Below are 13048 nucleotides of genomic sequence, written 5' to 3'. Positions count from 1 at the left end.
GTAGCAGATGTCTCTTTGTATTTTATAGGTATTATAGGGCAATGATTGGTTAGGTTACTAGTTTGACCAATGCAAGGTTCGTTTTGATTAAACAAATTATTAGGACATACAAATATGCCTTCTATTTTAAAGCAGGTTTTTCTTAAATTATAGAAATTATTATTAGATTTGAACAAATAGGGGTTTTTTATTAATGGTGATTAATGGATTATTTACAGGAATTGGGTATATATGATAAAGCATGTAAGGTTTTTCCGATATTAGTGGAATGGCTACGTAGAATATAATTAAATTGTGTTTAATTGTTACGTCTGCATGTGCAATTTCATAGTATTTGATTATATTGTCAAAAGCTATTCGGTTTTTAGGGTCAATGTTCAAAATAATCGTTTTAAGCTCTTGATATTTAAAAATGCTGTGATGCATTATATTTATCTCAGCGAAATTAATTGCGCTTTGCACGTTCGAATAGACACACGAGGGTTATTTTCTAAATTGTCAAGTAGCAAAATAAAATAAGAAGTTATGGTTATAGACTGGGTCATTTGTTTTAAGTTAGTGACCTGGGTCAATAATACTTCTTGGTTATTTTTAATATTGCTTAGTTGGGTGTCTATGTCTCTCGTCAAGTTTTTAACTATTGTCTGGGTTACGGAAAGGTCATGATGCAAGGTATTTTGGTTATCTTGCAATGTCTTTATACAGGGTGTGCCAACAAGGTGTACGGCTAAGATAGCGCATATAATTAACTTAAAATTTATTTTGCGCCTATGAAACTTGTACCACAGTTAGTCTAGGGTACCTCCTCTAGGCTGACTATGATAATTTGTAATTTTTTAATACAGGGTGTTTTTAAAGAACTTTCAAACTTGCTGAAATTAAATACACAATATCTCAAACTTTTCAAATGGAACACCCTGTATATTTTTATCTAATTAAGTTTGTCCCTCAAATACCTTCATTTTTTATTTAATACATCCTATAGCTAAACCAAGTACTTTTTAAGATATTTTAACTTTTCTGTAAAATACTATGCATAAAACGGGTATTCTTTAAGTTTTGATCAAGATTGCTTAGAAAAAATTATTGAAGAATTAGAATTATTACTTTTCCTACAATTATTATTATTATTATTACACACTTAAAAAATTAACCAACACAATTATTCACCTAAACTGCTAAAAAAAACAGCAAAATTAAATTACATACTAGGTAGGTACTCACGTATTTTTGCATAAATGTACATCGTTACACTAATTTCAAATTTTAAAGATCAATTACAATTATTATAAATTGTGTTCAATATGACCTCCTAAATTTTGTCCGCAAGCGTTTACCCTTTTTGAGAATGAGTCATTAACCTTTACCAACATAATTGGCGTGACTGTTTGAAAAATCTCCCGAATTTTATTTTTCATATTTTCATATTTTGTGATAGGAGTTGTTTGATAGACTTTTTCCTTCACATATCCCCACAAGAAAAAATCCAGTTTGGTCAAATCTGGGGACCTTGCGGGCCAAGAGACCGACCCACCTCTCCCTATCCACCGGCCATCAAAATGCTCATTTAAAAAATTTCTAACAGCATGGCTATAATGAGCTGGAGCGCCGTCATGCTGAAACCAAATCCTATCTCGAACATGGTCAAGCAACGTTTGTAGGACATTAAAATCGTTTTGTAAAAAGTTTAAATACATTTCACATTTTCATTTTCAGATGTCCATTAAAAAGTGCGGTCCAATAACGTAATGTCCTATTATTCCTGCCCAAACATTAAGCGACCATCTATGTTGATGATGAATTTCTCGGGTGAAGAATGGATTGCTGGTGTCGTAATAATGAAAATTATGTTTATTAACACTGCCATTATTATGGAATGTAGCTTCATCCGAAAAAAGCATAAAATTTAAAAATTCAGGCTGACGAATCTTATTTTGCGCCCACTGACAGAAAGCCATTCTTGTTTCATAATCCTGCGGAAGTAATTCCTGCAACAATTGAATATGGTAAGGATGGAATTTTTCGCTTCGAAGCATGCGAGATATTGATGTTGCACTAAAGGGTAATTCTTTAGCAAGCTGCCTAACGCTTTTATGAGGATCTTCAACAACACTTAAAGCTACTGTCATACTGTTTTCCTCATTTGTAACTGGCTTCACCCGTTCATGTTTTTCATAAATTACACATCCTGTTCTCTCAAATCTTTCTTTTAGTTTTTGAAACACTTGTGCTTGGGGATGTCTCCTTTCAGGATAAAGTTGCGCATAAATTCTAGATGCCAAAAGGCTATTTCTTTCAGCAGCTCCAAGGGCATATATCATATCAACAAATTCCTCACGAGGAAAATTCATATTGATTACAAAATGAACAATAAAAATTAAAAATCGATTAACTAATTCACTGATTCAATAACTAATTCACTGACACAAAATCGATTAACTAATTTCTAAAATGGTTTTTGAAGAAAAAACATTGATCTTGTCTACTGCTGTCATAAAACTAGTAATCTGACAATTATTATTTGACATTTAAGCCAATGTTTTTAGAAAATCTTGATCAAAACTTAAAGAATACCCGTTTTATGCATAGTATTTTACAGAAAAGTTAAAATATCTCAAAAAGTACTTGGTTTAGCTATAGGATATATTAAATAAAAAATTAAGGTATTTGAGGGACAAACTTAATTAGATAAAAATATCTAATTCCATTTCAAAAATTTGAAATATTACGTATTTAATTTCAGCAAGTTTGAAAGTTCTTTAAGAACACCCTGTATTAAAAAATTACAAATTATCATAGTCAGCCTAGAGGAGGTACCCTAGACTAACTGTGGTACAAGTTTCATAGGCGCAAAATAAATTTTAAGTTAATTATGATTTTTTAAACGAACCTCTAAAAGGCAAAAAATAACATAAAAAAATTAATTACGTTGCAACGCCGCACGGAAATTTTAAAAACGTTATACCAAAGTAAAGTACTCTTTTTGCCTCACATTTTAGTACCATAATATACAGGGCGTACCATTTAAAAAAAATCATATTTTATAGTAACTTTTTTGTGACACACCCTAGTATACATAAAAATATTTTTAGTTCGTAGGTTTTTGTCAACCCTACAACTTTGCTGTAGAACTTTTTGCTCTACCTCGTATAGTTATGGCACTATCTTAGCCGTACACCTTGTTGGCACACCCTGTATACGTATCATAACGTTCTTGATCGCTATCGTCTAAAGTGCCCAAAACTTTTTGAGTTTTACCTATGAAATTAAATAATCTTTTTTTGACTCTATTTTAAGGGGTAGAATAATATTCAATTAAAAGATTCTATTGATTTTACTTCTTTAAATATATTATGAATTCTTGTTATCAATAGCTTATATAAGGGAAAGTAAGGGGTAACATTAATTTTTCCGAGGGTGATATTAGTTTGTAAAAGGTTTGTTTTTGTAATGTATAGACAGTCTTTTGTAGGTGTTGGTTAAATTAACATGATAATATACATGATGGTAATTTGTTACGATATAACTAATTTCTTGGTACATTGGTAGCATAGAATTCGTTAATTCTTCAATCTTATACTGGGCATTGACTATTAGCGGAAGTAGAAGATAACTTCATGGTGAAAACATGTTGTCGAACTTGCATTGTCTTATTTATTTAATGTAACACGACGTTTCGGTTGGTAATGTAACACGTTACGTAACTCGCGACTACTCGTATCTGTACTCGACGACGATGTTCACAGAAATCCTCCGAAAGGATCCTACCGACTGCACCAATTTTATTTAATAAATCGCAACTCGTGTTTTCAAAAAATTAATTTATTAAACACAAGAATACAATTTAGGTTACAATGTTGCAAAGCTTACTTATGACTGCGCTAAGATGACTTACTACTCCTTTTTCACATCCTCTATATATACAGTGCTTTTATTTCAAAACAATCCACCCTTAATAACTTTCTTAAAAAAAAAAAAAAAAAAAAAAACACGTCAAATTAGATATACAGGGGGACGTTTAATTATGCATTTACTGAAGTTCTGTCAATCACCTCCTCACCTCCAGCTAACCTCACTTTAATATGTCAAATGGGAACCCCAATCATGCGATACATCATAGTAAGCAGCGTAAAATTATCTATGCAACGGTACCAAAAAAAAATGAAATCGGTTAATGTGTAAGCTAATAGTTAGCGAAAATGTCTAGAAATAATGAATATTTTATTTACGCCAAACTTTGGTATTTTAAATGAATACTTTTAGTGTGGTACCTACATCATTTTAAATTTTTTATAATAGATCATCAAAAAAAAATACAAGCAATTTAGAAGTTAAAATGTGTGGTAACAAATAGTACATTTAGTTCAAGCAAATTATTTATTTTTTTAAGTAAAGAATGTGTACCATTATTTGCGAGAAAAAAGAGTGTCTTCAAATTTTTTGCAAAAATCTTTGCAGTCTTATAACTTTGTATGTGTATTTATTTCACTTATATTTTTTGCGAAACCTACCTAATAGGTACAAAAAAACACTGCAATACCTTACATTTTTAGGGCGTTTAAAAAGCAAGCGATTTATTATTGTTAAAACTGTCAGTTTGACGCGTGCAATTTTTCAATTTTAGTTAAAACAGTGAGTTAATAAAATGGTGTATACGCTAGCCGAAAGAATAGAAATAATTTTCCTTTATGGAGCTCAAGATCGGTGTGCTCGCAGAACTGCGAGAGCATTTAATGGAAGGTGTCAAGATAAAAACGTGAGCCATAAATACGTATTAGAATTGATACGAAAATTTGAAGAGACGGGATCGATTTGCAATAAGAAAAAATATGAAAATAGAGTTGGCGATGAAGCATGCCAAGTTGAAGTACTAGGACAATTTGCTATGGATCCAACTTTGTCTATACCAAAGGCCGCAAAACTAATAAATATTGCCACTGGTTCGGTACATAAAGTTTAAAAAAAAAATAAGTTCTTTCCTTATAAAATTCATATTCTTCATGAACTCGGAAAAGATGATTTTGATAGGAGAATTCAATTTTGTGAAGTGATGTGCCAGCGAATTGACGACGATCCCTATTTATTGAAGAACATTATTTGCTTCAGTGACGAATCGACCTTTTTTTAAATGACCTGGTGAACAGACATAACTGTAGATAGTGGGATAATGAAAATCCGCATGTTTTTCGGGAAGGCCATACCCAATATCCTACCCTAAAAAATTAATGTTTGGGCAGGAATTTATGGGAATGAAATAATCGGGCCATTTTTTTTGGAAGAAAATTTGACTGGCGAAATTTATTTAAACTTTTAGAAAATGCAATATACCCTTCCATTATCCAATCTATGGAAAATCAAGTAGATCAACATGCTGCTATATTATTGAATGAAAATAATATACATTTTCAGCAGGATGGAGCTCCCGCGCACTACACTTTGGTAGTTCGAGAGTGGCTTGATGAAAATTTTCGAGAAAAGTGGATTGGCAGACGTGGTGCAATCGAATGGCCTGCGCGGTCTCCTCGAACCTAACCCCACTAGACTTTTTTCTTTGGGGCTACTTACAAAGCAAAGTTTATGAAACCCCACCTGAGAGTATTGAGAATTTAAAAAATAGAATATTTCAAGAATGCAGAGAAATTAGCGGGCAGACCCTTGCCAATGTTCGTAAGGAGTTTGAAAATAGGCTTTTTTATTGTCTTGCTAATAACGGCGCGCATTTTGAACATTTAATAAAATAAATTTGTTAAACTAATTAAATTTGTTTTTCTACCCTACCGATTTACACTTTAATTGCTTCTTGGTCAATCAATTTTTTTTTACAACCATTGATAGCATAATGATTGTCCTTTAAATTAATGTATCACACCATGGGGTAGCCATTTGACATACCAAAGTTTGGGGTAAATAAAATATTCATTATTGCTAGACATTTTCGCTAACTATTTGCATACACATTTACCGATTTCTTTTTTGGAATTTTTTTTGGAACCGTTGAATAGAGAATTTTACGGTCCTTACTATGATGTATCACACGATGGGGGTTCCCATTTGACATATTAAAGTGAGGTTAGCTGGAGGTGAGGAGGTGATTGATAGAACCTCAGTAAATGCATAATTAAAAGTCCCCCTGTATATCTAATTTGACGTGTTTTTTTTTTTTTTTTTTTTTTTAAGATGTTATAAAGGGTGGATCGTTTTGATATGAAAGCACTGTATACTTCTAAATGCTGAATAAGCTGTGACGATTATTATCTTAAACTAAACTTATATTAAGCAAAAGTGGTCATATAATTGTTTTTCGCTGCAAGAATTAATTTTTAATAATTTTTGTTTATTTTTAGTTTCAGGTTTTACTCATAATCCTTACAATGGGGTGATATGCAATGACATCATATTAGCAACGGGTGTGTTTTCATCTAAGGAACTGTGGAAGCTATCAAAATGTAAATATTTATCTTATTCATTTAAATTACCAATCTTAAGTAAAACATTTGTATATGTTGCTACTAATAAGAACTTTTTTATATGTATTGGGTAAGTCAAAGAAAATAAGACATACATGCAACAGTTCTTTTCAAAATCAAATACTTTATTTTGAAAAAACATTTATTTTTCTCAGAAAAAGAAAAATAAGAAGTTAGCCTACCATTTAAATACAAGGCATACAGATTAATACTTAACGTTCTTTTTGCTTATTTAAACCTCGCATAGTGCTTAATGAAACTAATTTAATAAAACGGTTGACGATAATAGGTTGGTTTTTTTAAATCCTAATTGACCAAGAGAAATAGGTAACATCTTATTACATATAACAATTATCGTGACATTCCATTTCTACAAAAGTTAATAGTTAGACGGGTGTTAAAGGTAATAAGCAGTAACGAATATTAAGGGTGTTAGAGGGAGATGATGAGTAGATGAGGGCTTAAATAAACAGTATTTTATTACTTATTATAAACATAGCTATTTTAATTGCAATACATTCCGTACATTCCATACATTCTGGCGCTGTCACTGAAATGAATTATTCTTATCATCAATTATTTTTAGTTAAGATTTTTCAACAACGTTGCTCTTGGAACAAATTTTCATTATTTCAAAAGAGTCTTGGCCTATATCTGATTGTGGAGGAAATAAGCACAGTATAAATGTTTGTGTATCATTTACAATTTTTAACTGTATCAAAAAGCTAAAAAGAACTTTACTTTCTTTCTAGCATCAATTCTTCATGAGATTTCTGACTCACAACCCAACATGAGTAATGTTAAATTAGAACATCCCGCATATTACTGCAATAGCTATACTGAACAAGCTGTAGTTTCATCCGAAAGGTCATCATCTGTGGATGCTATGGTGGTATCTGGAACTTATTGTAAGTACCATTTTTATTATATTTGGTTTTTATTTAGAAATATCTCAATAACTTTATTTAAAACGAATATATAATTATGTAACCCAAACATGCAACTCATTGATTAAAGAACGATTAAAGTGATTAACTATATATAATAAAATGAGATAATTAGAATATACAAGAAGTTTATAAAGGAGTGTATATTTACTACCGGATATTCATTAGAGCAATTAGAAAAATAAACAGTAAGTAAATGACATTTGATAGTGGAATAAGTACACTTGTTTCTCATTTCTATTCTTTTAAATAAAAGTTTAAAAACACTATTAACGTAAAATTTTGTAAAAAATATAAATTTCTAGGTACATAAATTAGATCTTTACTTCCTAGTTAAGACTTTCCATGTATTTTACAGCTAATGTACCGATAGCTTAGCGGTGCTATCGCCCATGTTTTTCCCAATTTAATCTTAGGCCGCATTTCATAACAATGTGATATATTTTAAAGGGGTATTCGTTTTTTATTGTTGTATAAAGTTGCTCTGCAAATAGTTATACTCTCTATTGTAACAAAAACTATTACGACCTGGTACAACAAAAAAATGCAAAACGTCGAACTACGGGATTCCTTATCGCTATTTAGAATTCTCGTGTACGTTGCAGTGGCTGAAGTCTGAAGAGTTAGTGGAGTCGGATCGTTAGGCCCATACGTTCGCATTTGCGTTTAGATTGGTTCCTAATTTATTTATTATAATTTGTTTTGCGAATCAAGTTGTTTGATATAATTAAAAGTGTGTCCCCATAGTTCATAGAAGCAGCGGTTGGATTCACCTACGAAACTGGTGTAGTAGTAGTGCTTATTGTGATCCTAAAATAATTAAGACTAGTGAAGTATTTTTATTGTACACAGATTTTATAATATTAGTTTGATTGTTTATTTGTTTGAAAAAAACTTTAGTAAGTACCAATTAACGTATAAATTGGGCTTCTTAGATATTTAAAGTATAAGAGTGTTTAATTTAGCTAATTAACGTATAAATTAGCCTTAAAAGTACGGTGTACGGTGTTGGTTTAAAGAAAATAGTTCTGATAAGTTTATGTAATATTAGTATAATGTTTGTTTTAATTGCGTATTGTTTTGATACATTATTGTTAGTTTAGTTAACGTATAAACTAAACTCTTCTTGTTTATGCATTTAGTGAAAGAAAAGCTAAATAGTATATTTCTGGTTAGGTATAAGTTGCTATATAAAGTAAAATTTAGTAATTTGTGTTGAGTTAACGGATAAACTCGTTAGGAAAGTAAGTTTAAAATATTTAATAAAATAAAAATGCCGCGTCACAAAGCGCCTGAAACTGATTCGTCCGATGACTCATCAACGTCGGAGGATACGTCGAATTACAAGCATGTAAAATCCAAGGCTGTGGTAGGAACTAGTACTAAGTCACGGGCTAGAAATGATCAGAGATCTTCGCACATACGAAATCGTTCATTAACGCCAAGACACGAACCAACAACAAGACATTCAAGTGCTAGTCATACACCAGCACCCTCTACTTCTCGATGTGTAATTTCCGAAGAAAGCTCGCAGGATAAAATAAGTTGAATCCCTAGTTGAAAAGCTTATAGAGCATAATGTTGGCCAAAAGTCAGTGTCATCGAAGGCCTACATTAGACCAGACTGCATTCCAGAATTTACCCCTGGAAATCCTATTTTAAGTTGTTCTAAATGGAAAAAGTAGAACACCTTGCAAAAATTAATGGTTGGAACGATAATACAAAATCTTTTTATATGCAAGGACGTCTGAAGGGTTTGGCTAAGAAGTGGTATGATCAACTACCCACTTACGATTTATTACGCCGGCAGATACAACTCACCCGATAAATTGTATTCAGAATACTTATCCGCTTTGAAATCTAAGCCTAACCAAGAACTAAGAAGTCATAAACGATTCCAGACCGATATTTATAAGCGTTTAGGACCTCCTGAGAAGAAACCAAAGTTTGAAAAAAACAAACATTCGTTTGAACAAAGATGCTATAATTGTAAATGTATTGGACATCTCGCTTCCAAATATCCAAAACCAAAATTGGAATGTTCAAAATGTAAGCGGTTAGGGCACCTAGAAAAAGACTGCCGACGAAACCAAGTTAAACACCGTTATATTTTATGCTGTTGAAAAAGCTTACTTCTTTGATTGTATGGTTAATGGCAAGCCCACAAGATGTTATGTTGACACCGGTTGTGGTTCCGTCTTAATTAAAGAAGATATAGCACGTGAATTAAAACTAATCATGAATCCTAGCTCAATGGTTGTGAGAGGATATGGAGGATGTGTTATCAGCGTTCTTGGAGAACTGGAAATAAAATTAAAAGTGGATTGTATCGAGGCAAACGTAAAAGTTTTGGTTGTCCCTAGCCATCTCCAAAAGGTCTTTGTCATGGCAGGCCCATCTTTTTTAAATTTAGCAGAAGTCGCTGTTGTTATCGTTGGAGACAAGGTACGCATCTTAAGCTCTGAGGATAATCTTAACGAGACTTTAAAGTTAGAAGAAAGAAAAATTCCACTGTATCCCAAGGACGATATCATGGTTCCATCTCAGACTTTTCCATCCAGTCAGTTTTATACAAGTTTAGACCTAGCTAGTGGTTATTACCAGATTCCAATGGAAAAGCCATCAATTCCAAAGACAGCTTTTATCACACCCGATGGACACTACGAATATTTACGTCGTCTTTTTGGTTTATGTAATGCTCCAGCCGTTTTTCAGAGAACAATTAATAAGGTTCGAGGAAATCTTCGATATGGCAACGTGGTAGCTTATATGGATGACGTTTTTTTACCCCAAAAGGATTTTGATTCGCGACTTGATATTTTAAAATTGGTATTAGAGTCAATAAGAGTTGTTGGACTTACTCTACGATTAAGTAAGTAGCAATTTTTCATGGAAAAGGTAGAATACCTAGGGCACGAAATAAGCAAGTTGGGTGGTCAACCTGGTAAGAGAAAGTCTGAAGCCATTAAAAACTATCCAGTCCCTACTGATGTCTGTAAAGTGCGACAGTTTCTTGGCTTAGCTAGTTACTTTCGGAAGTATATACAGGACTTTGCTACGATTGCTCGTCCTTTGACATCCCTAACGAAAAAGGATGCTAGATTTTTTTGGGATATTGAACAAAGTACAGCTTTCAATATTCTCAAGGAAACATTATCGTCGCGACCTGTTCTAGCCCTGTACGACCCAAGTCTAAGAACTGAAGTGCATACAGACCTATCGAAAATAAGCATTGGCGGCATCCTTCTTCCCTTCTTTAAGACAAGTCGACAAGACCTTGAGACCTGTGATGTACTTCTCTCATCAAACAGCCAAGGAGGAGCAGAGATATCACTCCTATGAACTCGAAACCATCGCTGTAGTAGATACTCTTAAGAACTTTCGAGTATATTTAATTGGAATTGATTTTAAAGTTGTGACAGATTGTAATGCAGTCAGAACTACACTCTGTAAAAGAGACCTGATTCCTCGAATTGGAAGATGGTGGTTATCAATTCAAGAGTTTACGTTTAGTATTGAATGTCGAGCAGGTACCAAGATGGCACACGCTGACGCTCTAAGCCGAAATCTTGTTAGTTGTCCGAAAATTTCTGTAGGTGAAATTAACGTATCCAATGAAGACTGGGTTTTGAGTGCTCAACTAGCGGATGATCGATGCAAATTACTTATAGAAACGTTGGAAAGTGAAGCGAAAGATCGCCAAGAACAAAATATTCATCAGGAATATTGTTTGGAAAATGGTAGACTTTACAGAATTGTCGAAAAAGGCTTAAAGAAATGGGTAGTTCCAAGACGGCAGGTTCTCTACACTTCCACGACACTGGCATTGGGCACTTGTCAGTGGAAAAGACTATTTCAGCTATTAGTAAACTGTATTGGTTTTCCGGTATAAGACGATATATATCATAGAAATATATATCATGCTGTTTACCATGTCTTTACTATAAGCAACCAGGTGGGAGGCAAGCTGGATACCTACACCCCATAGAGAAAATAGCAGTGCCATTCCATACACTTCATGTTGACCACTTAGGTCCATTTGTAATATCGAAAAGAAAGAACAAATATCTCATTGTCCTAGTAGATGCGTTTGTATGACCATTTATATCATTTTTAAAGGATATTTTTCAAGAATTTGGAGTGCCTAAAAGAATCATTTTCGACCGTGGCAGCTGTTTTATTAGCAAAGAATTTGAAGGTTATTGTCAAGGTTTGAATATAAAGCATGTGCTTAACTCGACAGCAACTCCTAGGGCTAACGGACAAGTCGAGCGTTACAATAGAACAATTCTATCCAGTTTTTCTACGTTATTGGAAGACGAAGAAAGATGGGATGAGAATTTACAAAAAGTACGTTGGGGTTTAAATTCTATGACGAATTTAAGCACGGGAAAGTGGAAATATTTTTCGGGTATGCACCAAGAGGAGTTTCTAATGCGGTTCTAGATAACGAAATATCTCTAGACACCCAAGGGCCAATTAATTTGGCAGAAACTCGTTGTAAGGTAAAGGAATCCTTACGAAAGAAACAAGCTACCCAGAAAATAAGATTTGACTAGCTTAGAAAAGCTGGTCAGCATTACAGCATTTACAGCTTAATATAGGTGACCTTAAATAGGCTACCTTGGTCCTAACCAACACTTGTTGGTTAAGACCAAGGTAGCATGCAACGACGGCAAAAGTAAGAAGCTTCTTCCTAAATTGAATGGTCCATATATCTTCACGAAAGTTTTAGATCATGATCGTTTCATTGTGGAAGATCTCAAATGCTCTTTACGTTCAAAGAGAAAGTATAAAGGGATTGTTTCACTGGATAAGTTAAAGGCCTATAATATTGAAGTTAGCTCCGAATCCAACGTAGAGGATGTGCTTGAAAACTCATAAGTTAGAGATCTCTATATTTACGAAGAGATGTCATCAATTAAATCGAAAGTAGTTCATGCTACGATGCCATGAATATTTTCGAGAAACGTATTCTTAATTTTATTCTTAATTAATAATTATTCTTGATTTTTATATTTATATTAAAATACTAACAATTTAGTACCTGCCGTTTGTTTTATTGAGTTGTTATTCTTAGTATATTATTCTCTAGCTTAGGATATAGATGGGCGACTCTCAAGGCAGATTACTATTTTTTTTGTTGTTGTTGACGTTTATACTAACATTGAAGAAGGCAGACAATAGAAGGTAATTAACGTTCTTTTTTTTGAAAAAAATTGGTTATCCACGCGGACATAGATGATGGGTAGCGTGGCCGACTGTAACAAAAACTATTACGACTTGGTACAACAAAAAAATGCAAAACGTCGAACTACGGTATTTCTTATAGCTATTTAGAATTCTCGTGTACGTTGCAGTGGCTGAAGTCTGAAGAGCTAGTGGAGTCAAATCGTTAGACCCATATGTTCGCCTGTGCATTCGCGTTTAGATTGGTTCCTAATGTATTTATTATAATTTGTTTAGCGAATCAAGTTGTTTGATTTAATTAGAAGTGTAACCCGATAGTTCATACTATATAATAAATTAACGTAGTCTTCATCTTTATCTCAAAATAGTCATCCAATAATATAGTAAGTTCAGCACAATAGTCCTCGAAATGCCTAAATACGCATTTTTAGTAAGTAGATATAG

General features: G+C 33.0%; 1 protein-coding gene across 4 annotated transcripts in view; it reads left to right on the top strand.

The window, feature by feature from the left end:
- The window catches only part of LOC126748841 (nuclear factor 1 X-type), a 177060-nt gene that overhangs the window by 87096 nt on the left and 76916 nt on the right, over nt 1-13048 (top strand). For all 4 annotated transcript variants that reach the window (XM_050458338.1, XM_050458337.1, XM_050458339.1 and 1 more), the window contains 2 exons: nt 6345-6446; nt 7220-7375. In XM_050458338.1, the coding sequence (XP_050314295.1) occupies nt 6345-6446; nt 7220-7375 (258 nt within the window). The remainder of the gene's footprint in view (nt 1-6344; nt 6447-7219; nt 7376-13048) is intronic.

The sequence above is a fragment of the Anthonomus grandis genome, chromosome 22, assembly GCF_022605725.1.
Source record: "Anthonomus grandis grandis chromosome 22, icAntGran1.3, whole genome shotgun sequence".
Lineage (NCBI taxonomy): Eukaryota > Metazoa > Arthropoda > Insecta > Coleoptera > Curculionidae > Anthonomus > Anthonomus grandis.
This window is presented reverse-complemented; position numbering and strand designations above follow the sequence as displayed.